This window comes from Lissotriton vulgaris, unplaced genomic scaffold (genome assembly GCF_964263255.1).
Source record: "Lissotriton vulgaris unplaced genomic scaffold, aLisVul1.2 SCAFFOLD_1500, whole genome shotgun sequence".
NCBI lineage: Eukaryota > Metazoa > Chordata > Amphibia > Caudata > Salamandridae > Lissotriton > Lissotriton vulgaris.
Genome location: NW_028241052.1, coordinates 1 through 22,983, shown reverse-complemented (window position 1 = coordinate 22,983; position 22,983 = coordinate 1). Strand labels below are relative to the sequence as shown.

The window sequence follows — 22,983 nt, the reverse complement described above, 5'->3', positions numbered from 1 at the left end:
AAATCCGACTCGTTCACCCTTTGCAACAACCAGGATAGGTAGGAGAATGGTTGGGTAGAGCCCTGAGCACCTGACCGCCTACAGCAACCAAATCAAAGCAGGAACATAAAAACACTGCATCTGAAAATACCCGGAGGACATCTTCCAGGGGCCATGCTCTGCCCCTTTAAGCGCCATTGGTCTCAGCGATCATGTGACCGAACAAAAGGAACTATATCTTGACGTCACTTGGCAGAAGCATACCACATGTGAGCAGCAGGCTCCAAGGAGTCCGCCTAGCCTCCTACTCCCCCCTCCAACCATTTTTCCGATTTCCAGATGTTATTCTCTGACACGTGATCCCTGTACAGCCAGGAAGCTAATTCAAAGAGGAAAAGTAACTACATTAATTAGATGAGCAAAAAAAGGAAAGGTGGGTGAATGGGACAGCTAGGAAGAGATGAATGATGGAAGTTTACTGAAGATTGTAAGAAGGAGTGCTCACAGTTTAAAGTTAACTCCTTCGTGGTCATTGGGTTATCTGTTTTAACGTAACATAACTGTGCCTTGGATGATGGAGTCATTTTAATCTTCTTTTATTATCATTTAACTGCCATGTGTTGCTTTTGTCTTTCATGGCCATTTATAGGCCATAAATATCAGATTGATTGATTGAACTCCTAAATGCAAAGCTAGGAATGGATAAACAGGTAAAAGCCTGAATGGAAACAGATCCAGGGCCAGGCCGATCACTGTAGCGAGGGAATTCCAAGCCCTGAAACCCCTAAAGAGAATACTATTTTAATCCAGTCCATTCCCAAGGACCTACAAAGAGCCCCACAGCTCCACTGGCAACCAACTCTTTGCGTTGTGTGTGGAAAACAAAGGGCTGACAGCTGTCTTCCAGAGACACCACTGTTCCCCTTTGGTTCTATCAATCACTATCCTCTCCACAGCGCACTCTTTTACAAGTGCAAAGATAGAGAAGCAGCACAAGAATGGAGATTACCAGTCAACAATGACAACATAACCTACTTCCTGCACATAATTGAAGCCAGAATGAACCCTTCAGGCACATCCTTCAACAAGCACTTACAATGCAACGGCCTCGCCTTTGCAAAGGTTAGAGCTATTGGCATTGTAAATTACAACATTTTTATTTATATGTTGCTTTTGAAAAAAGATAAATAAATGGCATTGTCATTTACAATGCCAATAGCTTAATCTCTCGCAAATGCGAGACCTATTGCATCTGCACACACACACACAGAGCCACACACACAGACACAGCCCCACACACACACAGCCTCACACACAGAGCCTCACACACAAATACACACACACACAGCCGGACACACACAGAGCCAGACACACACACAGAGCCAGACACACACATAGAGCCAGACACCCACACAGAGCCAGACACACACACAGAGCCAGTCACACACACACAGAGCCAGTCACACACGCACAGAGCCAGACACCCACACAGAGCCAGACACCCACACAGAGCCAGACACCCACACACACAGAGCCAGACACACAGAGCCCCAGAGCATAATTCCAAGAGCCTGCAAAGGTCACCTCAGCTTGTATCTTCACGCAATCTCCTACCCCTGATCCAGGCCTGGCAGCTCCAATTCGACCACAACTCCCTCTTGCCTTCAGCTAACAGGTCCAGCGCGCATACTGTACTCCCGCAATCTTCATTCATACTTGCTGCCACTACAATGTTCTCGCCAGGCACCACTGCCATTTCAGCATCAATAACACCCGGCACAGGATGGGGGGGGAGTTCGCATCCCGCACTTGCAACACAGGTTCCTAGCAGCTCCGGCCACACAGCACAAGTACGGCAGCCGCCATCTTGCCGTCGCAATACGCCTCTGGCTTCAATTTAGTTTACTGGCTCATCAGGGTCGATCGCCCTCCGCTCCAGGGCTCAAAATGGGAGGTGAGCACACAGCAATTGAAAGAGGCGAAGGCAATAATAAGGGATGAACAACAAAGCCAAGCCCAGAGACACCACATTTTTGTGAAATGAGCACTGGTGATAAATGTATAGGGGTGTACATGGAAAGGAAGTAGAGTTGAAAAAACGAGATGGTGAGGAATCAAAAACAGAAAAATACTGCATGCAGTCTGTCTCGGACCCAGGCCAGACTGATAGACACTCTATTCCCCAGGGCACAGCCGCAGCACTGCCTGCGCCCGCGATCATGCCACCAGCTGCTTCTCATGATGAATGCGGCGGCCGAGGCCATCAGTGATAGATGCGCAGACAGCAGCGCTGCACCAGAACTCTACTCTCTCAGATTGAGTCTCCCGTGCCGTTTCTGAGCCAAACCGTCACTTCCTCTTTCCGGGACTCGGCAAATTTGTAACATTGTAACCACGGAGACAACAATTGCGCAGCCCACCATTGGAAAACACACGTCCAAAATGGCAAAAACATTCCGAGACAAAAAAAATAAAACATCCGCCCACCGCCGCAATGACGTTCTAAAAGGGGCGGAGAGCGAAAAAAATTGCCGGAACGCCCATGAATCTGCTCGGGGAATGAGTGACGCATCTCTGTTCCAATTGCTAGCCTCCATTTATGGAGCTAGCCAATGGAACAGAGAGGCGGGACAAATCCCCAGACTGCTTCTCAATAGATTTCGCGTGCGCGAATGCTGCTGCGCAGCGGACGCCAGGCGAAACCTAAAAAGAAAGTCAAACTGTTTCTAATGAACAAAACTTGCAGTTCACCAACCAGGGTCTGCACTCGCCCCTACATCCTGATGTTTAACTCACTCCTCCTGTCCTAACAGCATTCATGTTTCTTGGTTGTCTTGTTTTCTATTTACATTTATGTTTCTAGGTTATCCTGCTTTCTACTTGTTGTAATATTTGTAAAGCGCTCTGATACACTTCCAGGGTCTAGTTTGCGCTATATAAAACTCTATAAATAAATAAAGAATTATAAGAAAGCAGTAAATTCGAAGTTCCCTGGAAGAAGGATGTACAGTTTTATGATCTCACCAAGCAATTCCAATACCCGGGAGTGACTGAATCTTGACAGTGCAGTGTGTGGGTTACAGGAAAGTAACAGTCCTCCAAGCATTGCCCATTTGCACCCAGGACCCTTTATTATACTTGGTGATTTTAGGGAAGAAAGACCTTGCATTTTGCAGAAAGCTGTTTTATCCTACCCTTTCATTCAATTTTGTGTCTTTGTTTCCCTGAGTAGGCTTGATGTGTGCTTTAGTTGTGTTCACCAGCACAAGGCTCTTCCGGGTTATAAATGCGCACTAACTGTAGCCCTGCCCATATCACAGATTGTCCTGTCTATCAACGGGCTACATGGAGACTAATGGATTTTAGCCCGAGAGCGGGGTTTTCTCATTCACCCTACTTCGTAGGACATAGCAGCATTTGTGGTTCTAGATCTTTGTAGTTGAAAGATTACACCTTAGAATCTAGTTTGCTAGTTGCTAACTGGATCTGGTGGGTTTAGAGGGGGTGCTAGATCTATTGGTTGCCACAGCTGCCCAAAAGTGGCAATGACGGCCATGAGAAATGATTCCCTAATCTTTGGCACCCATGTGTTTGTTAGCCCATTGTCAGCACTTGTACTTTCTCTGTTTGAGACTTACGTCTTTATTCTGAGATTGGTGCTATACTGAACGCAAACTGCGGACTGCCTTGATAGCGTAACAGCCGGGTGCAGCATTTCGCACGTGTCCAATTTGCACATCATTCTGAGTTTCAAACTTTGGAATGGGGAATAATGCTCTAATGGTCATGTTTTCATGTCAAAAATGTTGTGGGCAAATATCACACAGTGCACAGTGTAGGCCAGACTTGAAATTTTATGTGGGCTCAAATGGGACCTTGCAAAATAATTGGGTATTATGCTGAGATTGAAATGAGTGCAAAAACAACAGCTGATGGACAGAATGCAGAACAATGTCATACATTCACCCCAGTACAGAGATCTGGCCCTAAACCCATCGTTTTTTTGCTCACCATGTCATTCCAGTTTGAACCCAGCCATATGCAAATCAGTCTTGACCCTGTGCCTCATGGTAACAGTCCAGCCCGAACTGCCAAGCCAGGCCCTCCCTGGACTGGAAACAAGCATCCTAGGACCGGTTTCGGGTTTTACCTCTCTTCAGCCAGGATGGCTTGATTCCAGTGGCATGGAGAGCATGGGACTCACGTCTGAGCATACCCATCCCACTCGGGGTGACAAATGCAAAAACAACAGTTGATGGACAGAATGCAGAACATTGAGTGAAATGATGGCCTGTGACTTTGGGGCCCACTTGACCAGTGTCCAGTGTGCTTCCATTGTACCAGTCACTGTATTGCGTAGTAGCTCTTCCAGTTAACTGGAACTTTCAGTTAGGGCCATCATTTTTCTGTGGGTGGGAATCGCATATGCCAAACACTCTCACATGAGGAAACATTGTCCACAGGGCACAGTCTTATTTTGAAAATAGCACATTTTCTTTTAAGAACTGCAAAAATATTCTCAGTTGTATCGCTACCCAAGAAGTTACTTGTACCTTCCTGTTTGTTTTGTTGATCAGCATTTTATCTGCCCTGTATTCCAAATGTGTACAATAAGAGCGGTTATTTTTAAAAGATGAAGCTCTAATAATGCTTTTAGTTTATTGTATATAATCACTGTGTTGGACTGTGGCTTAATTATAAACGTACTACCATCACTTGGAGTAAGCCTTGACTCTCACTCTGGTGGCCTTTGGAGAGTCAAGTGTATACAGGGAGTAACTTGGTTATCCAGTTGGAGCTCAATGGTGCATAGGTACCCAAGTCCAGTTGGTGTGCAATGGTACCTGAGTCCAGTTGGTGTGCAATGGTACCCGAGTCCAGTTCATGTGCAATGGTACCTGAGTCCAGTTGGTGTGCAATGATACCTGAGTCCAGTTCATGTGCAATGGTACCAGAGTCCAGTTGGAGTGCAGTGGTACCTGAGTCCAGTTGGTGTGCAATGGTGCCTGAGTCCAGTTGGAGTGCAGTGGTATCTGAGTCCAGTTGGTGTGCAGTGGTACCCGAGTCCAGTTCATGTGCAATGGTACCTGAGTCAAGTTGGAGTGCAGTGGTATCTGTGTCCAGTTGGTGTGCAGTGGTACCGGAGTCCAGTTGGTGTGTAGTGGTACCTGAGTCCAGTTGGTGGTTCTACATGACACTATGGGCCTCATTAGGATGTCAGTGGGACCGACATCTGAATCAACGGTCAGACCGCCATATAACAATTCAGTCGGTCCGACAGCGTGGGTGAGCGACCGACCGATGCGGTGCTGAACACTGCTGTCGTAATGTGATCCCTACAGTGAGGGCGGGGCCTGCTCATGCACAGCCGTGGGGATTACAATGGCCCTTTCCGACGGCCTTTCAATGGCAGTCCGACCCCCATTGAAAGGTTGTCGGAAACATACTTTGGGGGCCATTAGCAGGGCTTCCGCTATGAGGCCAGGGGGGCACCATAGGTTCCCCGACAAACGTCCATGCAACATCCTTGAGGTGCCTGCCACAGGGCTCAGGGATGTTTAAAAACATGCCTTTTGGCACTGAGGCTTGTGCTGGGGCATGTTTCCAGGATGCAGCACAAGCCTCAATGCAAAGAGGCATGTTTCTGACCACCTCCACGGCGGTCGGATACTAATTTGGCGGTCTGGACTGCCGACTACCTGTCGGCCAGTCACTTCACTGCAACGATGCTGGCCGGATGCTCGTCCGACAGGCGTCTTAATTAGGGCCTATATGTGAGGTAAAGGAGTACACCCGATCTGTGCTTAATTTGTAAAACACTCACTGCAGGGGTCCAAAGTTTTACTCAGCAACCTGCACCCGTCACAATCAAATGCCAGGGGTACCGACTATCAAGGCTACATAATCTCGATTCCACCTCAGACACTGCTAACCCAATTATCTCACTCTTTCAGGTTCTTTTTCATCCCTGCTTTCTTTGTCACTGTCCTTTTGTCTTTCTCTTCCATCTCCTTTCCACTTTTGTGTGTTTTTCTCTCTCTTGCTGTGGATGAAAGTCTGATGAGGGAAAATAAGTGCTGGTCCCCAAAAATGAGTCCGTGGAGCCCCACTGCAACCAGCGGCTCAAATCCAGCCACCCACTCCATGGCAAGGCTTAACAAGAGACTAGGTCTGGTTATATCATCCGTTCACTTTGGTTTGTTGTGTCAGTAATGAAGCGGATGGTCCGCGGAATCACCTGAGGCCACATATTTATGAGGAGGTCCACAGCTGCCAAGATTGCTAATGTGCAACAACTCTGTATTTCTTAGGTTTCTATATGTGACATGTTAATGCTTTTGTGTGACACTTTATCCTAAGTACACATAACCAGGTTATGAAACAGATTTCACTGTTTATCCTCTTTTGTGCAGTGTGAGGCTGTAGAAATGGCTGCATTGCGTGTAAAGTGTTTGGACATCTGTTGCAAGACATGCAGCTTATTTACATCCTTTACTGCTTTGTAAGGATTAATGCCTGTACCGCACCGTGAAGTGTGATTCCTCAATCTCTCTCGCACACACTCTCCGCAAAAGCAAAACAAGGGATGGCTCAATATTCTACATCGCACTAAAGACGTGGATTGACCTCCCTCAACGCATCAGTGCCTCCTCCTCACTTCTTGAGTTCCTCAAGAAGCTTCAGGCCTTCCTCTTCGTATAAGCACCTTAGGACTACATACCCAGTGGCAGCTGGTATGGGATGGGGTGGCGAGGCAGGGACGGAGGGGGTGAAAAAGAGACAAAAAAACCTCTGCATGCTGCTGTCTCTTCTCCCAGAAGCAGGAAGCACACAAGCTCCCACGAATCTACCGTCACCATTACAGCAGCGTCGTGATTGGCCTGAGCACCATGGTTCCGCACTCAGATGGGGACTAGGAGCCTGTGCAAGATCTCCATCCAGGCTGTGCATTACAGCCCGGTGGAGAACATGCTAAGTGCGCATGACTATTTGGCCGGGCCAAGATGGCCGGACAATCTGTCAAGCGCACTTAAGTGCACATATTTCCTCCGCCCCCTGCTGGCTGTGATGACAGCCAAGCCCCGTCCCAAAACTGGATTAAACACAGAAGATGAAAATGATAATAAAAACATGTTATCATTTTATTTTTTCATTTTTTTCACTGCTGAAAACATACCTACATGCCTTGCCCAAGCGCCTGGATGCCCTCTAGGGTGATTAATGCGCTATACAAATCGACATAACATAACTTACTTTCTGCCACAACTAGCTATTGTATTTTGCATCAGTTGCATTGTGGTATTTGTGGTTACCTTTTATATTGGATGTTGGCAACAAAGCCAGAACTGCTACCAATGTGTTGTAGGCCCGTAGCCTCATTACACCTGTTGTTCAATGAGGGCGACAGGGGTGAGGCGAGGGCAGAGCATGTGACAGATTGTTGAGTCTTTGGAGAAATTGAGTGATATTACAATAAAACACCTGCTTTCAATGTGAGAATGTAGAAGTTGCTGGTTTAACAGTAGATTTTGCAGCTGCTACTGCAGACAGTTGTGTGGCCCGCTTTGGAGACTTTCAAAACACTGAATTTTCTATATAGGTGTTACACATAACAATCTGTACTAATCCAAAATGTGTTCTTTTTTCACCCACCTCAGCAGCTGGCACAGTAAATAAACACTTTAGGCTGTTGTCAGTTTCGTCTCGCATCATACAGATCCATTTCTTGCAGGATGTGTTTCAAAATCGATCTCTCTAGTTTGTTCGCGCTGTTATAAAGTGATACAAACTTCTCATCAATATTAACCCTGATTTAAATATTTTATAGTTAAAATGTGGTTCTCTATTTTGTGGAATGCTTCTTATTTTTTTGTCTTCATTTTTAGTAAGGGGTTCTGTTCTGTATTAAGGTTTGCTTCCATTGCTTGCCATATTTAGTTTGAAGTAACTCATTCTAAAGAACTGTTAGTTCTGCATCCTTGAGTACAGCAGGTGCATCTTTTTGGAAGGTTTGCAGAGCACTGCCGCAGGAACAGTCTGCCGGGCTGGAGCAGCAATGCAATTTTGGAATTCTTTAGCTCTCTTCCGGGGGTGCCTCTAACCCATGATGCGTGGCACTTGGCAGGGCTGTGAAGTAAAAAACATCATTTGGTGAACGTGTAAATGGCTTTAGTTCGTTTGTGTATCTGGTGTCCCTGTGACACCGCCTCTGCGCCCTAGGAAGAGCGTCAGGTCATTTTAAACATGTATGGCCATAGCTCCTGAACCAAATGAAAGTAGGAAACCCAGCTACAAACAGAATAAAGATGGAAGCTACAAAAAGCCATGTTGTCGCCTCGACGCTTTTCACAGCACCCTTTCCCCTCAGGTCTGCTTTGTTTCAGGCTGCAATAAACCTGACCACAATGAAATCACCAAATTTCCCTGAAGTTCAACTTTCCCGTAGACAATTCCCTCCAGAACCCCTAATACATTTCATCTGCCACTTATTTTGATGTCTGAAGCCCAAGGTGAAAAGTGCATTGGATTATGGGGGTTCGTGATTGGTTCAGTTTCCCCCAGGCCGAAACCACAAACCAGATATGTTTTGCAGAGGAATTTGAGCCTTTCCTTCTGCCCTTTGATCCGATATGAAATGGCGGCCAGGCTCGAGAAGCAGGGAGCAGAAAATATGCGCGCCATGCAAGGGAAGGGATGCGACTCACGGCGCGGGAATGCAAGGGGTTAACAGCTGGCGGGGTTGTTCGGGGCCCTCGGGCGTCGCCTCCATAAATCTGGCGGGGAGTGGGCGCAGGCTCGAGCCCCTCTCTGGGTTTGCCAGACTGTACCCAGCAGTTCAAGTGCAAAAAAAAAGAAAGGGAACTGTGCTTTTAAGTACAATAGGACTGACTGGTCAGAGATATAGGTAAGATGAACAAAATATTCTGTAACTAATTTGCTGGCCTTTCACCTATAGGTAACTGCATATAAAAAGAATGTGCACCTCTTAAATGCATGCAGGCCAACATTTTTTAATGGGAAAATGTGATTAAAAAAAAATTCTATCAACAGAATGAACTTCCCACCTTGACCTCTATTAAGGCGAGGTAATTTCTGGTGGGAGACTCCCAAAATGAAGCACATAGGTTTTTGTTTTTTTGGGGCTTAAAAAATCGGAGTCTCCCGTCTGAATCTGGTCTATCAGCATGTATGCAAAGGTAAACTGCATGCAAGTTAAACTAATCTGTAGGAAATACATTGTTCTGGGAGGAAAGGTCAGTCTATTAATCCAATCACTTAAGATCTCTGTGGTGTAACCAGAGTTTCACTGATTTGAATCCTGTCCTTGTATTAGACCCACTGTCCATATTTGCATCAGGGGGGACACCTTACAAAAGGAGCGCATGGTGCAGACCGGGGTAGGGCATCCTATTATAATGAATGCGTTGCACTCAGGGCAGCCGCAAACTTGTGCCTGCCCTGGGGCAGCTCTTTCAGTGAACTAGAGAGCAGCTACTTCACTTTCCTCACAAGGCCTGGGGGCGCAACATCCCTTTATGTCTTCTCCTTAACTTACCCTCCCTATTGTAGCAGGGATCTCTCTCTCTCTCTCTCTCTCTCTCTCTCTCTCTCTCTCTCTCTCTCTCTCTCTCTAGTTTGCTTTATTTGTACATCTCTTTCTCTTCCTCAATACTTTCTTCTCTCTTTTTTCTTCCTTTCTCTCTTTATCTTGCTGATTGATTTATACAAGTGATACAACTGATTCTCTCCTATTGCTTCTTTATTGCTTTTTCCACCATATTAATTGATATGTCGGTGATATATATGACATTGATTATATCTATACTGATGAATGCTTATTTATCTATTTATTTATTGCGTAACTCTCTTTTTGGTGGTATTGCTTATTATGGTATTTTAATTGTTTATATTTGTTCTCTCAAGCTAATAAAGATTTTAGAACAAAAAAAAGAGCCGCTACTTCCAAGCAGCTCGTGTTTGACAGCGTAGGTAGCAGCCCGCCTGCATATGAAATCAATCAATCAATCAATCAGTGGATTTGTTAAGCGCACTACTTACCCGCAAGGGTCTCAAGGCGTGGGGGGGTGGGGGGGTGAGGGAGGCACGGCTGCTAGTGGTCGAAGAGCCAGGTCTTGAGCAGTCTCCTGAAGGCCGGGAGGTCTGCGGTCTGTCAGAGGTGGAGGGGGAGGGCGTTCCAGGTCTTGGCGGCACGGTGGGAGAAGGATCTGCCCCCGGAAGTGGTTCTGTGGATGCGCGGGACGGCGGCCAGGGACAGGTCGGCGGAGCGGAGTTTCCTATTGGGTACGTAGAAGGAGAGTCTATTGTTGAGATAGGCTGGGCCGGTCTTGTGGAGTGCCTTGTGTGCGTGGATCATGAGTTTGAAAGTGATTCTTTTGTCGACGGAGAGCCATTACAGGTCTCTCAGGTGTGGGGTGATGTGGTCTCGGTGTGGGACGTCTAGGACCAGGCATGCGGAGGCGTTCTGGATTCTTTGGAGTCTGCTGGTGATTATGGACGGGGCTCCGGCGTAGAGGGCATTTCCATAGTAGAGTCGACTGCTGACGAGGGCGTGGGTGGCGGTCTTTCGTGTGTCCGCCGGGATCCATCTGTAGATCTTGCGGAGCTTACGGAGGGTGCGGAAGCAGGAGGAGGAGACTGCGTTGACTTGGTTGGTCATACTGAGCTTTGAGTCGAGGAAGACTCCTAGGTTGCGTGTATGGTTGGTAAGTGCCAGGAGGGGTTCCCAGTGATGCTGGCCACGAGGAATCGTCCCACGCTGAGGGGTTGGGCCCAAGGATGAGGAGCTCCGTCTTGCCCGTTTTCAACTTGAGCCGGCTTGCCTCCATCCAATATTAGACATCCCACGCAACGAACCATCTCATATTAGACATCCCACGCAACGAACACATCTCCGGTCACCTTAAAGACCTCCACTGGCTACCCGTCAACAAGAGGATCACTTTCCGACTGCTTACCCACGCACACAAATCACTCTACGACATCGGACCAGATTGCCTCAACTCTCGACTGTCCTTCTACACCCCCTCCCGCCAACTCCGCTCTTCCAGCCAAGCCTTCGCCACTGTACCTCGCATCAACAAGACCACCATGGGAGGCAGATCCTTCTCATACCTGGCTGCCAAAACATGGAACTCACTCCCCGCTTACCTTCGTCTCACCCAGAATCACCTAGCTTTCAGAAAGCAGCTTAAAACGTGGATATTTGACAAATAATCCACCTCCCCTTCCTAAGCGCCTTGAAACCCTCTGGGTATGTAGTGCGCTATATAAATGTTTTGACTTGACTTGACTTGACGACGGCCTTCATACCCTGGTGAAGGTTGGATTTCGTGGTGAAGGAGAGGGTCAGCTGGGTGTCGTCGGCGTAGGAGATTATGTTGAGGTCGTGTAGTCTGGTGATGCGAGCGAGTGGAGCCATGTAGACGTTGAACAGCGTCGGGCTGAGGGATGATCCCTGCGGGACACCGCAGACGGTTTTGGTGGTTCCGGATTGGAACGGGGGGAGGCGGACTCTCTGGGTTCTGTCGGAGAGGAAGGAGGTGATCCAGTCCAGGGCCTTGTCTCGGATCCCTGCGTGGTAGGGGCATGTGCGTAGTGTGTGGTGGCAGACTGTGTCGAAGGCGGCGGAGAGGTCCAGGAGGATGAGGGCTGCTGTCTCGCCTTTGTCGAGTAGGATTCTGATGTCGTCTGGGGCGGCGATGAGGGCGGTCTCGGTGCTGTCGTTGCTGCGGAAGCCTGACTGGGAGTGGTCCAGGATGCTGTTGTCTTTTAGGTAGCGGGTGAGCTGGGTGTTGATGATCTTTTCGGGGACTTCCGCTGGAAACGGAAGCAGGGAGATGGGCCGAAAGTTCTTGAGTTCGCTTGGGTCTGCCTGGGTTTCTTCAGTAGGGCGTTGATCTCAACGTGCTTCCAGCTCTCAGGGAAGGTCACGGTCTCGAAGGAGAGGTTGATGACGTTACGCAGGTGGGGTACAATGAGGCTGTCAGCTTTGTTGACGATGTGGTGGGGAAGAGGATCAGACGGGGAGCCTGAGCGGATGGTGCTCATGGTCTTGAATATGTCTTCGGTGCTCACGTTGGTCCATGTGGTAAGGAGGTCATGGTCGGTGGGGTTCGGAGTGTTCGTCGTGGCGGGGTCCGGAGGGTTCAACCGGGGTTTGAAGCTGTTGTGGATGTCGGTGATCTTGCGGTGGAAGAAGGCAGCGAGGGTGTCGCACAGGGCTTGTGACGGCGGGATGTCGTTGGTGCAGGAGCTAGGATTGGAGAGTTCTTTCACGATATTGAAGAGCTCTTTGTTGTTGTGGGCATTGTTGTCGAGGCAGTCTTTGGACGAGACTCTTTTGGTGGTCCTGATGAGGTGGTGATGGTTGCGAATGGCGTCTTTGTGGGCTGCGTGGTTGTCGGGCGTTCTGTCGTTAAGCCAGATGTTTTCAAGTTTCCGGAAGGTGCGCTTGGAGGCCAGGAGCTCCGGGGTGAACCAGCTGGCTCTCTGGCTGGTGTCTCTGTCGGTGGGTTGCTCACTGGGGCTAAGGTGTTGGCGCAGTCTTCCATCCAGAGTCTGAGGGCGTGGGCCCCATCCTCGGGGTCGATGGGGCTGGTCAGTGGGCTGAGGTGTGTTTCTAGTAGTTCCTTGGTGACTTTGCCCCAGCGTTGGCGGGGGATCTGTAGGGTGCGGTGATGTGTCATGGGTTTCTGGAAGGTGAAGTGGACGCAGTGGTGGTTGGTCCAGGTGAGCTTGGAAGCGTGGCTGAAGGCAACTTGGGGGCTGGAGGAGAAGATGGCATCGAGCGTGTGGCTGGCGATGTGGGTCGGGGGAGTGACGATCTGTTTCAGTCCGAGGGTGGTGAGGTTGTCGACCAAGGTGGAGGAGTTGCTGTTGTTGTTGTTTTCCAGATGGTAGTTCAGGTCGCCGAGAAGGATGTAGTCGGTGGAGGTCAGTGCGTGCGTGCTGATGAAGTCGGTGATGGAGTTGCAGAATTGGGGACGTGGGCCGGGTGGTCTGTAGACGAGGGTGCCTCTGAGGGTGGTCTTGGGGTCAGTGTGGATCTTGAAGTGCATGTGTTTGGCGGTGGTGAGGGTGTCGTCGGTGTTTGTGGAGACCTTGATGGTGTTCTTGTGGATGATGGCGATTCCTCCTCCGACTCCGTTGGTCCGGTCTCTGCGGGAGATCTTGTATCTGTCGGGGATGGACACTGCGAGGCTTCGTTCATCAAGGTCTCGGTCAGGAAGGCGACGTCTGGTGATGTGGTGGTGAGTAGGTCCCAGAGCTCGACGGCGCACTTGCGTGCGGAGCGGGTGTTGGGTCCCGTTGCTGTGGGAGCATCGGCGTCGTTGATGCAGGAGAATTTGCAGTTCCGGCAGGAGAAGGGGCCGTGGGTGCGTTTGGGGGTGGCCTTGTAGCAGTTGATGGTCCATCCGTGGTTGAGAGCGATGAGGGTTTAGGCATCATAGCGGTAGTGAGCGTCCAGGGTGTTGTGGAGGCCAGGGGATCTGGCACTGGGCACGGTCCAGGTGCAGACGGGCTTGCCGCTGCGCGGCCGAGGGAGGATCCGCTGGGAGGCAGGTTGGCAAGGCAGCGAATGGGCACGGGGAGCGGGCCACAGGGGAGGCAGCGGGGGGAAAACGCACACAGCAGCGGGGGAAAAAAATAGGTAAACGGGCAGGGTGCACAAGTACACAGCAACGGGGTACAGAATCAAGAAAGGGGAGGGGGCGCAGGCACTCAGTGGCAAGGGTACCTGGCACGCAGGCAGCAGCGCGGAGGACAGCAAACCAAGGTGCAGGGGGCACCAGGAGCACGTGAAAGAGGGAACAGAGATCCCCCTGCAGGTTGGCGCAGTGAGTGACCTCACCCACCTGCAGGAGGGTTCTGAGTGGGGTCTGCGAGACCCTCAGATCCCTCCTCCAGAGGCCTGCTCTCAGAGGGCGTAATAAAAGTGCAATACTTATTTGTGGCGCACAGTCATGTGTGCCGTCTAGGGGCCTGTTTGCCTCTGCGCTCGCATCCGTAATAGGGTGTGGGCGCAGGAGCAAAGTGGCCGCGCCTACAAGCAAATGAGGGAACACCCTCTCACTATAGCGCTGGCGCTAGATGTGCACCCACGCTACCAATATCACATAAGTGGATGCGTAACCACTTCTGTATTACTATAGAGCCCCGGGGTCACACCTAGCGGGTGCGTATGCCCTTATGTGTATTACAGACCATTGTTGGTGTGGGGCAGTAGTGACGTATATTTATATTCCTATGAGGTTCCAGCATGTGACTTATTGTGAATATGTTAAGGCAATAGTTAAAAAAAAATATTACAGTATAGAAAGACTGCTGCAAACAGTGCTTTCAAATGTTATATTTTTAGCAATACACATCCAGACTGTAGCTAGTGCAAACCTTTTTATATTTGTTTTCATTAAAAGAATACATTTCAGAACTGGTAACACCCTCACAGTACGTCTCAAGAAGATTAACTGTCAGACAGAAGCTCCAACGTGATTCTATTAATTTCCATTATATACTGGCTGACATGAAGCCAGTGGCGTAACAAGGGAGGGTGCAGGGGAGGGGGTGGTGTGCCCTGGGCGGCACGAGTTTTGGGGGCGGTGGCCTACCCCTGCTGTCTCGAGTTGCAGTTGCCAGCCCTCTCCCCACCGCTCTTCAATGCTGCAGTCGCGGGCAGCAATGGCAATCAGAGGGATCGCCAGCACCTCTCTCCGCTCCTATATGTGGCCGCGGGACGGCAAACACAGGGACCTCCCTGGGCGGCCAATGGTCTAGCTACACCACTGCGTGCAGCCTATAGATTTGATGATTAATCACTTGCACACATTTATCTTTCTCTCAGGCAGTAGGCGCCCAGGAGAGGAGGTTTGTTTCTTCTTTAGCTGTCTGCCCCGTCACAGTGCAGTAGACCTCGGGAACGGTTGTTGCATGCAGTCTCCGTAACTTGCAAAACACCTATACAGTGCGCCTGTATAAGTGTAAGCCTGCCCGATTTGAAAATGTCGGCCAGTTTTTAGGTAGAAACCTACCAGCCAGCCCAGCTGTCTGGTTTGCTAACAACTTGGGGATATTTGGAGACCTTTCCTGGGAATGCATTCCGCCTGTTGCTTACCATTGGCTTTATGGTTTGTAACTCACATTAGCTTGCTTTCTATTGGTTGGCTCTATTTGTTAAGGGCCGTCCAATTTAAGTTCACCCCTTCCGTTGCCCAAACCCTGTTTACTGTATTCTTGCACCACTGCTCGATTTCTGTGGACATGCCTTTAAATCATGTTCTTATCTTGTCCCATTTGCTGTGCATTCAAAGACAGAGTAGTGTGGCTCACTGGTTAGAGGCGGCAGACCCGAGAGCAGAGGACGGCCCGGGACCAGGGTTCGATTCCCGGCGCGGCAGGTTTCTGGACCAGGGTCAGCGGACTCGATAATTCTCTCGCCTCGGTGCCCACTCTGATCAGCGATCACACTCGGCAACTCTGGGCATTAGCTTGCCTCATCTTCACTAACGGCCCCACCAGACCGCCGGGGATGCCTGGTCTCACCCTGGAGATACCCATTAAGGGACCATCTCTCAGGGAAGCCAGGAAGGGTTTCGCAGCGGTCGAAGCGCCTTGGGACCCTACGGGTAAGTAGTGCGCTATATAAATGCCAATACATTTACATTTACATTTACAAATGTCAGACTTTGTCTGCCAGGGAGATTGGTGTTCCTTTTTAGGTCGAGGACTCCGTCGCACTGCGTAAGCAGTGTGGGCGGAGCCCGAAGATTTAATGTTTCTTAGAGGGGGCATGGAACCCGCCCCTCTTCTCCATTGGCTGGCCTAGTAAATGCTGGCCAGCCATTGGAGGAGAGGGGCGTCACTCGGTTCAAGCCCTGTCTTTTTCGGATTTGGGGGCTTGTTTTTTGCGTTCTTTCTATCTGTGACGTCATCCGTCACTCAACAAAAAACACGCACCCGAATCGCGAAAATGTCGGAGCTTTGCGGCAGCCATTTAAAAAAAAATTGTTTTCAGAGGAGGACCGAACTTCACTGCTGCCTTTCTCCATTCAGCAGAGCTGTGTGAGGGGCTGAGACAAGACGAGCTGTGCTGAGGCTGCGGGACTCCCTTTCTCCTCGTGCGGGCTGCCGGGCTCTATTCCGCCTCCCTCAGATCTAACGCGGGTCTGTAGCGCAGGGGGCACTGACACCCCGGTGCCCTCTCCTTCAGGTGCACTGCTGATCTCAGCCGGGCCCCGGGCAGCTGCGGGCGGGAGCTCCAGCCACTCTCTGCCATTTTCGGCGAAGGAAAAAAGCTTTCCCGAGGAGCCGGAGTGGAGTGCGAGCGCCGGACCCTTCTCTTGCCTCAGACAGTAGGCCGGGCAGAGCCAAGCTCCGTCTGTCCGAGGCTGTGTGGGCCTGGAGAGCACCGATCCGGGGCTGCGAGGAGCTAGGGACGAGAAATCCGTGCCGCAGCCGGAGGACGGGACTTTGTGCGCCCGGGATTCCCGGCCCTGTCTGGCCATTGTTCACCCGCAGCACTGCCCCCCGGCCACCAGGGAGACGCGACTGTCCCGTGGAGTGAGTGATCGAGGCCCAGCCGCCTCCAGGGGTCCGGTGTACAGATCCGAGTGTTAAGCCCTTTGCTGGTGAAGTACCCTGTCTCCTCTCTCCTTGTCCGGGGCCGGCCGGAGCTTACACCATGGTCCCTCGGACACCACCACCCACTGTTGTGGGGCCTCCCGGGTCAGAGCAGGGCTGCATCTGCCTGGCACCACCGCGGGCAGGAACCACAGAAATGGTTGCAGGCTCGGAGCTTTAGGAGCTGTGACCGAGACACAACCACATTTCAGTGCACATAATTAAATGAAAACTGAGCAAACGAACTGCTGAAACAGGGCTTTGCTGACTAGATTTGTTCGAAGGTGTAAACTATGCCGGACGCGTAAAGTGTTCCGTAAAGTTGGTTAGCAGGCAGGACCTTGTTTGTGTGCTCTTATAAGTGGAGACTTGACAGCATGTTTCGTCCCCTGTGTTATGACCCATCTGGACACTCTTCCCTCACACTGTGTATTCTCCTTTTAGTATAATGTGGGCCTCCTACATGTTTCCTTTGACTTTCATACCTTAATTATCTTCCTTCGTTATAAATTCATATTCTGCTGACCTTACCCTTTCAGCATTCGCCTGTCCTCTTCTGGCTCCAAAGCTGCTCTTACCTCCTGGGCTTTCCGCTGCCCTTACTCTGTGTCTTCTGCAGCCCTTGCCCTTTCTGCCGATGTTATTCTCTATGTATTCTACTGCACTTACCTTGCGTCTTCTGCTGCCTTCGCCCTTTGTGCCTTCTGCAGCCCTTACCCAGTTTGTCTTTGCTGCCCTTACCCTGTTTGTCTTTGCTGCACTTACCCTGTTTGTCTTTGCTGCCCTTACCCTGTTTGTCTTTGCTGCCCATACCCTGTTTGTCTTTCCCCAGCGAGATCGGGGTGTCCGGGTCTGGCTACACAGAGCTGGAGGCGAGTCTGTGCTCGGGCAGGGGGCTATCCCCTCCCTGCTGATACTGGTCGACTGTGTGTACAAGAGGGCGGGGTGAGTGCATGGCTCATACCTGGGAAGTAATGTGGTCTGACACAGAGTACGTGGCCTTTGTACAGAAATGGGGCTTTGGCGACGGACAGCCTGACCCCAGCCCTAGGTTATCTGCGCATTTGTGGGGGAGATGGGGAGAGGGAGAACCTTATTCTACAACTGAAGGTAGTAATGGCTCACACTTTCGCTGTCTGTCAGCCAGGGTATTCATGAAGCACATGTACTGACTTCCTACGCACCATGCTTGCTCCAGTGGATGGCATAACTGCCCAGGCCAGTCAGAAGCTTTCCTTGGACACAGGCCAAGACAAGTAGCGTGGCTCTGTCTGTGTGTGTGCGTGGCTCTGTCTGTGTGTGTGCGTGGCTTTGTCTGTGTGTGAGGGGCTCTCTGTATGTGTGTGGGGGGGCTCTCTGTGTGTGTGTGTGGGGGGCTCTCTGTGTGTGTGGGGGGGCTCTATGAGTATGTGTGTGGCTCTGTGTGTGTGTGTGGCTCTGTGTGTGTGGCCCTCGTTGTGTGTGTGTGGCTCTCTGTATGTGTGTGTGTGTGGCTCTGTGTGTGTGTGTGGCTTTTTGTGTGTGTGGCTCTGTGACCGGGAATACTCTCTACTACTCTCTAATGCTCACCTATTGCCATTGTAAATGACAATACCATTTATTTATGTTTTTGCTCTGTGTGTGTGTGTGCGGGGCTCTCTCTGTGTGTGAGGTGCTCTGTGTGTGTGTGTGGGGGGGGGGGGGCTCTGTGTGTGTGGGGCTCTCTGTGTGTGTGGGGGGCTCTCTGAGTGTGTGTGTAGCTCTGGGTGTGTGGCTTTCTGTGTGTGTGGCTCTGTGTCCGCGAATACTCTCTACTACTCTCTAATGCTCACCTGTTGCCATTGTAAATGACAATACAATTTATTTATGTTTTAAAAAAAAAATGAAAAAAAATGTCATGAGCAATGCCAATAGCTCTACCTTTAATAATGCCAAGAGCATTGCATTGTAAATGCTTGTTTTTCTCTGACTTCAGAGTGAGGATTTATGGGACAATCATGCTGGCTGTTTGGGATGTGCTTGAGGAAGGCTGTGCAATGTGATTTTTTTTTTTTAGCAAACAAACTTTAAATGTCAGTAAAAGAAACTTTGCAGATATTTCAGAATATACCAGAATGGGAAAAACACACACATGAAGCAGATTTTTTGGTAATCATGAAATGTGGTGGAAACAAATATTTTATTACAATCAAAGCACATCAGTGCTCAGTCAGGGTGATGACATTTCCACATATTATCGCTTGTGTGCTGTATACTTTTATTAGTAAAACTACGTCTGTGCAAATGTAATGGTCAGTTCAATTGAAGATGTGTTGTCTGTAATGGTAGTACACTATACACTGTACATATTTTACTTTACCCCCCTCCACTCTACACATCAATGCAGTCAACTCTTCACCCCTCCACACTATGGCATTCCACTCCACCCCACCTCACACTGCCTCATTGCACTCTATTCTTCACCACTCCACACCACTTCACTCTATGCCTCTTTACTCCACACCGCTTTACTCTATGCCAGTGCACGCTAACTCACACTACTATACTATGCACCATTGCACTCTGTGCCATTCTACTCTGCGACACTGAAATTTACGCCACTGCACTCTACCCTGTACCACTTCATTCTATATAAGTGAACTCCATGTCAATCCTCTCTATGCCACTCTATTCTCCTCTGCACGCTAAACCACTGTACTCCACCGTGCACTGCTCCACTCTACTCTGAAAATATCAACCGGGCACCATTGTAGTCAGCACTACTCCATTCTAATCTGCACCACTGCCTTCTGCTCTGCACCACTATGCTCTACTCTGCATCACTGCACTCAAAGCCAAAGCACTTTAGACCACTTTACTCAAAAGCAATACCCTCTATGCCAATCTACTCTGCACCACTGCACTCAACGCCACTATACTCTAATCAGCAACATTTTACGCCACTCCACTATATGCCACTATGCCTGATACCATTGTACTCTGTCATTGCACTCTACGTCACTCTATTCTACTCTGCACCACTGTACTTTATGCCACTGCACACTAAGCCACTCTACTGTGCACCACTGCACTCTATGACAGTCTACTCTGCAACACTGCACTCTCTGCCACTGAACTCTATGCCACTCTTCCGTACGCCATTCTACTCTACGTGCCATTGCCCTGTATGCCACTACTCTCTTCGCCGCTCTACTCTGTATCGCTCCTCTCTACACCACTGTACTGTACGCTAATCTACTCTACGACATTCCACTCTATGCCACTGCACTCTACTCTGAAAAAATCTGATATACTCCACGGCACTGTACTCCAATCTGCACCATTTCTCTCTATGCCACTGTACTCCACTCTGCACCATTCCACTCTACGCCACTCTGCACCATTCCACTCTATGCCACTGTACTCCACTCTGCACCATTCCACTCTACGCCACTGTACTCCACTCTACGCCATTCCACTCCATGCCACGCCACTGCAATCTACCCTGTGCCACTCCACGCAGCTGCTCTCTATGCCACTGCACTTAACACCAATGCACTCCACACCACTTTACTCAAAACTCACGCACACTACTCCACTGCACTCAAATCTGCTCTGCACTACTGCACTGTATGCCACTCTACTCTATTCTGTAACACTCTAATGTATGTCTATGCAGTCTACATCACTCTACTCTGCATTATTGCACTCTAAAGTCACTTTATTCTGCACCACTCTGCCACTGCACTATACAACACTCTACTCTGCACTCTTCGCCACTAAACTCTAAGCCACTCTATTCTGCCCCATTCTACTCTGTACCACTGCACTCTACTATGCAAACCTCTACTCTTTGCCACTACTGCATGCTACGCCAATGCACTCTACACCACTATATTCTACACTGTTCTAATCTACTGCGCATCATTGTCCTGACACTGCACTCTACTCCACTTCACTCTACTCTGCTCCACTTTACCCTATGCCAGTGCACCCTACACCGCTATACTATGCACGACTGCACTCTTCACCACTACACTCTACACCACTCCAATCTAAGCCACTCCTCTCTTATCTGCACCACTCAGCTCTACGCCTCTCCACTCTGTGCCACTCTACTCTGCAACACTGCACTCTATACCACTACTCTATGCCACAGCACTCTACCCTGCACCACTCCACTCTATGCGACTTCACTCCTCTCCGAAACAATCTACTCTGCGCCACTCTACTCCACTCCATTGTACATCACTGCACTCTACACCACCCTACTGTACTCCACTCTCCTCTGCTACTGTGTGCCGCTGCAGTCTACACTGCACCACTCTACTCTGAAGCAATCTTCTCTATGCCACTCTGCGCCATTTCACTCAACGGACACCTCTTGAATAAATTAAGTAGGGATGAGATGTTGGGTCATGGTCCGCATCTCACTAATGTAGAGTGTTGTGGCAATGCCCCTACTTCACACTAACACACACCATAGATGCCAGATTCACATCTCCTCTCCGCTGCTCACATCTCCTCTCCGCAGGCCACCGCTCCTCACTGATGAGTGCTGTCGATGAAAAGTGCCAGCTTGTTGTCCCCCAACTCCTTACTGATAGAGTGCAAATACAGAGCTGCGGGTTCACGCCCTCACTACTCGCTTTTTCAGTTTAGGTACAGACTGCTGGGTTCATAACTCACTCTATGCTAACTTTCTGGATCGGCAGTATTGCGTTCCCGCCTCCTGCTCTTCAATAATCGGGCGTCTCTCCCGCTCTTTAATAAAGCTTGTGTGTTCTTGCTCAGTGTTCTTACGCGCTAGATGCTTCTTTAAACCTTTCCTGGTTCCACTTAAGAAAAACTAGTTATCCATCATCAGATTTTATTATGGTTGCTCAAGTAGTTGATAAATATCCTCCTGATGTGTTTGTTTTCCTTTCTAGGGTGCTGGTGACAGTTTTGTTGGGGCTTTGGCTTTCTACATGGCCTACTATCCAGATCTGGGCATGGAAGAAATGATCAAGCGATCCGGCTCCATCGCATCAGTGAGCGTCCAGGCAGCGGGGACGCAGTCCTCCTACCCCTTCAGGAAGGACCTTGCTCAAGACCTTTTTTAGAACTCTGGCCAACCTGGACCGTTCAACAATAAGATCTTAGAGAGTTCTCTGTCTCGAGCAGCCATTTGAGAATTTCATATTTTAGATCGGTTAATAAGTGAAAATAGTAATCAGTGAAGAAATAGGATCAAAGAAAAAAATATAATTTTTATTGCATCGTATAATTGACTCTTGAAATTGTGTGTTCTGTTAGCGTAACACACAGTGGGAATGATGTGATAATTGCGCTCACTGATTTTGCTCTCAGTTTTGTACAAATATTTGAAATTTGGAGGGGGTAATTTGTTGTTTTCAGGGTATGGAGGAGTGACTATCCTGATGCTTTTTTAATGGAGAAAAATCGCCCTGGGATTAGGTAGTATGGGTTTATCTTTATATATGAAAACAGCTGAGGAGAGTTTAAGGTTCTCTTTTCTCAGGTTTATTGATATCATCAGTTCTTTATTGCAATAAAGGATTGGTTTACGGTGCTATGTTAAGACATTATACAATATTTGAGTAGATAAACTTGAATGCCTGACGCGTCTAGGATATATCTGTGTGTGTGTCTCAATCATCAGAATTGGTGCAGAGACATGTCATGAACTACCTGGGACAATTCAATCTAGTGCCCAACCTTGTGTCATATGACTAGACACACTCCAGAAACACTTCCAAGTTGCCTTTTAGCTTTTCAGATCCTTTTGGATGGCAGTGTGTGCTACAGGAACATCCAACAATCTTGCCCAGTACAAGTCCAAGAAAGGATTGTCGAAGATTTTGTTTTACTACCTAGTGTCAGACAGGCCACCAACAATAACTATGGGCCTGATGTAGATTTTGCCAAACAGGCTATTCCGTCAAACGGTGACGGATATCCCGTCCACAGAAATATAAATCCCATTATAACTTATGGGATTTATATTTCGTCAGACAGGATACCGTCACCATTGTGACAGAGTAACTCGTCCACCGAAATCTAAATCAGGCCCCAAGTAATTGATTTACCCATTGGACAGTGTATAATATATACGGGTGCATCTTGAATTAAACAATTCCCAATATTTTCCTATTGTTTTTTGAAACAAGGCCACCTAATATGGATCACATTGCCTGCCATCAGCCAGTAAATGTGCTTTAGTATATCTGCCCCAATCTATCAATGACCGCATAATTTCACTGAATTTTCCGTGAATTGTACATATATCGAGAAGCCTTCACTACCTTGTGCTGTTCGTCTTCTGTAATGCATGGTCAAATCAAGATACTATTTTTCCTTATATGCATTTCGTAGAATTTCATTCTCTGCCTCTAATGACCTATA

The 22,983-nt window shown here is 49.0% G+C and overlaps 1 protein-coding gene across 1 annotated transcript in view; it reads left to right on the top strand.

The window, feature by feature from the left end:
- LOC147672121 (ribokinase-like) overlaps positions 1-22,159 on the top strand; it is a 518,130-nt gene extending 495,971 nt beyond the window's left edge. The window contains exon 8 of the mRNA XM_086948020.1: positions 21,507-22,159. Coding sequence (XP_086804146.1) covers positions 21,507-21,680 — 174 coding nt within the window. The 3' untranslated portion in view covers positions 21,681-22,159. The remainder of the gene's footprint in view (positions 1-21,506) is intronic.
- The last annotated feature ends 824 nt before the right edge of the window (positions 22,160-22,983 follow it).